Source organism: Poecilia latipinna, unplaced genomic scaffold (genome assembly GCF_001443285.1).
Source record: "Poecilia latipinna isolate Pla-1442-1.1 unplaced genomic scaffold, P_latipinna-1.0 Scaffold3192, whole genome shotgun sequence".
Classification (NCBI taxonomy): Eukaryota; Metazoa; Chordata; class Actinopteri; order Cyprinodontiformes; family Poeciliidae; genus Poecilia; species Poecilia latipinna.
Window position 1 is genome coordinate 43,839 of NW_015115808.1, and position 2,944 is coordinate 46,782.

Below are 2,944 nucleotides of genomic sequence, written 5' to 3' on the forward strand. Positions count from 1 at the left end.
CTGACTTTAATCTTCTGAAGCCAAAAGTCAAAATTCTATTTAAAAAAAATCTAAATTCCACACCAAAATTTGGAGGAAAAAGTCAAAATCTTTAGATTAAAGTCAAAATTCTGAGATTTAAGTCAAACTTCTAGAATTCTGAGAAAAATGTAAAAATTCTAAGAAAAAACATCAAAATTATGACAAAAAAGTCAAAATTTTGAGGTTAAAATCAGAACTTTGAGATCAATTTTGTCAGAATTCTGAGAACAATTTCAAAATTCTGAGGAAAAAAGTCGAAATTCTGAGAAAGAAAATCAAAATCCTGACATAAAAGTCTAAATTTTTTGATGAAAGTCAAAATTTTAAATTAAACTCAGAATTCTGAGATTAAGGTCCAAATTCAACATCTAAATGCTGAGAAAACAGTCAATTCCTTAATTAGTTCCCCTGATCCTCTTTCTTGCTATTCCCAATATTTTAATATATTATATGACCCTTTATGACCTCAAGTGACTTCCTGCTTGTAGATATTTTTACTGCATTCATGCATTTCCACACAATAATAAACAACAAAATAAATAAATAAATTCTGTACCAGAAAGAAAACAATTGAGGTCTGAAATGGCAAAATGGTGAAATAATCAGCAAATAATCAAAATAAATAGAACTGGATTGGCCGTATGGCTTTTTGAATGACGTGTTAAATCCATGAATCATCAAAATATTGAATTACTCCGAAAAATAAACGTATCCGTCATGCCATGTCAGTTTACAGGTATGAAACGAAACAGTTAGGACGAAATGACAAGAAAGGTTTTGTGTTTTATACATATATAAAACAAGCATTTAGTTTGGAGGATCAGTTCAGGACCTGCAGCATCTGAAGCGCACTAGTTTCTGGAAAGCCTTCTTGAAATCCTCGTTGGACATGGTGTAAATGATCGGGTTAATCAGAGAGTTCAGGTATCCCAGCCAGGTGAAGAAGTCGAACAGCTCGGGGTTCAAACATGTCTCACATGTGGCCACCAGCAGCGTGTAAATGAAAAACGGAAGCCAGCAGACGATGTACGCGCCGAGGATGATCCCCAGAGTCTTGGTCGCTTTTCTTTCCCTGGCCGCGGAGATGCGCTTTTTCTCCAAAAGCGCGTCGGACACCGTGACTTTCACCTGGTTCTCGCTGGTCGACGACCCGGTGTCGCTGGACGGAGTGTCGTGCCTCGCGTACTGCAGCGAAGTCGTGGACGCCACGGATCCGGGAGAGTTGGTGACCAGGTGCGCAGAGGTCAGTCTCTTCCCGACCTTTTTTGGAGACTGTTTCAGAATGCGCTTCCGGGCCTCCACGTAAATCCTCCCGTACAGCACGATGAGCAGCAGGGTGGGGATGTAAAACGCCCCGAAGGTGGAGTAGATGGTGTAAAAGATGTGGTCCGTGTTGACGCTGCAGCTGGTCAGCTCCTCCGCCTTGACCTGCCTCCAGAAGAGAGGCGGCAGGGAGATGGAGATGGCGATGACCCAGGCGGTGGCCACCATCCCGGCCGCGCGTCCCGGCGTGCGCTTCTTGGAGTACTCCACCGCATCCGTGATGGCCCAGTACCTATCCAGCGCAATTACGCACAGATGCAGGATGGACGCGGTGCAGCAGGTTATGTCGGAGGAGAGCCAGATGTCGCAGACGATCTGGCCGAGCGTCCAGCTGTGGATGACCGTGTACAGGACGCAGATGGGCATCACCAGGATGGACACCAGGAGGTCGGTGACCGCCAGCGACGCGATCAGAAAGTTCGCCGGAGTTTGCAGCTTCTTCGACTGGGAAATGGTTGCGATGACGAAGGCGTTGGAGAGCGTGGTGGCGAGCGTGATGAGCGACAGGACGGCCGCCAGAGAGATCTGATAGGCGAGGCTCTCTGCGCTCTCAGGTAGGAGAGAAATGAAGCTGTCATTGGAGGCGTTCACCGGCTGAGTCGGTTCCAAAAGCTCCATCACTTCTTCCACTTTTACTTCACCCACTGATGCGGCCATCCGGTCAGAGAAACATAGAAACTCGTCTTCATTGTTTCTTTTTTATTCGTATTCGGCTGGAAAAATGTAGAACCAGAAGTCCATACATCTTTTCCATTATTAATTAAGTAATTAATTATTATTATTATATATAGTTTTTAATCCACAAAGTCAATTTCTAACTGCGATCGCGCTGAAAGAGACAGAAAATGTTGGAGATTAAATGTCGATCCGGATGTTTTAACATCTGGGAGGAAGTCGCAGTCGATCCGCATGAAGGCCAGATGTTTTCCAGAGTTGTGGCTCCTTGGGCCCCTTGTGGCTGAATGGAGATCCGAGCTGATGACTCGTTTTATACTCTGACATCAAACAAGCGCAACTGATCACAACCTGTTTCTCTCTCTCTCTGGAGGAGAAGGATCTCCGCTGGGTCATAGCGCCCACTGTTTCCATCTGGATGCAGTTCACCAGTCAAGAAAATAACATTCCTCTGACATGAGTTCTTCAGCATATTTGAATGTTCAGGAGATAGAAGAAAGGAGGAGCACATTTCCGCCAAAAATATTATATTAACATTCTAGGAATATTTCTGAGTTTGAACAGGTGATAATTTTCTATAAAATGTTTAAATTTTGGGATTAAACTCAGAAATTTTATTAGAAAAAACAAGGAGATGTCTGAGCTAGACAAGTCGAACATTTTCTAAAGAAAACTCAGAAATGTTGAGATTAATCTCAGAAATTTTATAGAAAAAACGGTCTGAGTTTCAAAAGTTATAATATGTTAGAAACAAAAATTCATGTTATTTTGATTAATCTTAAAAAAGTGTAAATTTCTAGAAAGATCTTAGAAATTTCTGATCTTGAAAAGTTGACAATTTGCACCAAAAGCCTAAGAAATTTTAAGCCTTATCTCTGAAATTTCTAGAAAAAAAACTGGAAATTTCTGAGCTTGAAAAGTCAAA

General features: G+C 42.1%; 1 protein-coding gene across 1 annotated transcript; it reads right to left on the bottom strand.

Moving 5' to 3' along the window:
* Positions 1 to 317: 317 nt before the first annotated feature.
* On the bottom strand, positions 318 to 2,313 carry htr1b (5-hydroxytryptamine (serotonin) receptor 1B). Its single transcript, XM_015023070.1, has one exon. The coding sequence runs from the start codon at positions 1,999 to 2,001 to the stop codon at positions 847 to 849; it is 1,155 nt and encodes a 384-aa protein (XP_014878556.1). The 5' UTR covers positions 2,002 to 2,313; the 3' UTR covers positions 318 to 846.
* Positions 2,314 to 2,944: the final 631 nt, after the last annotated feature.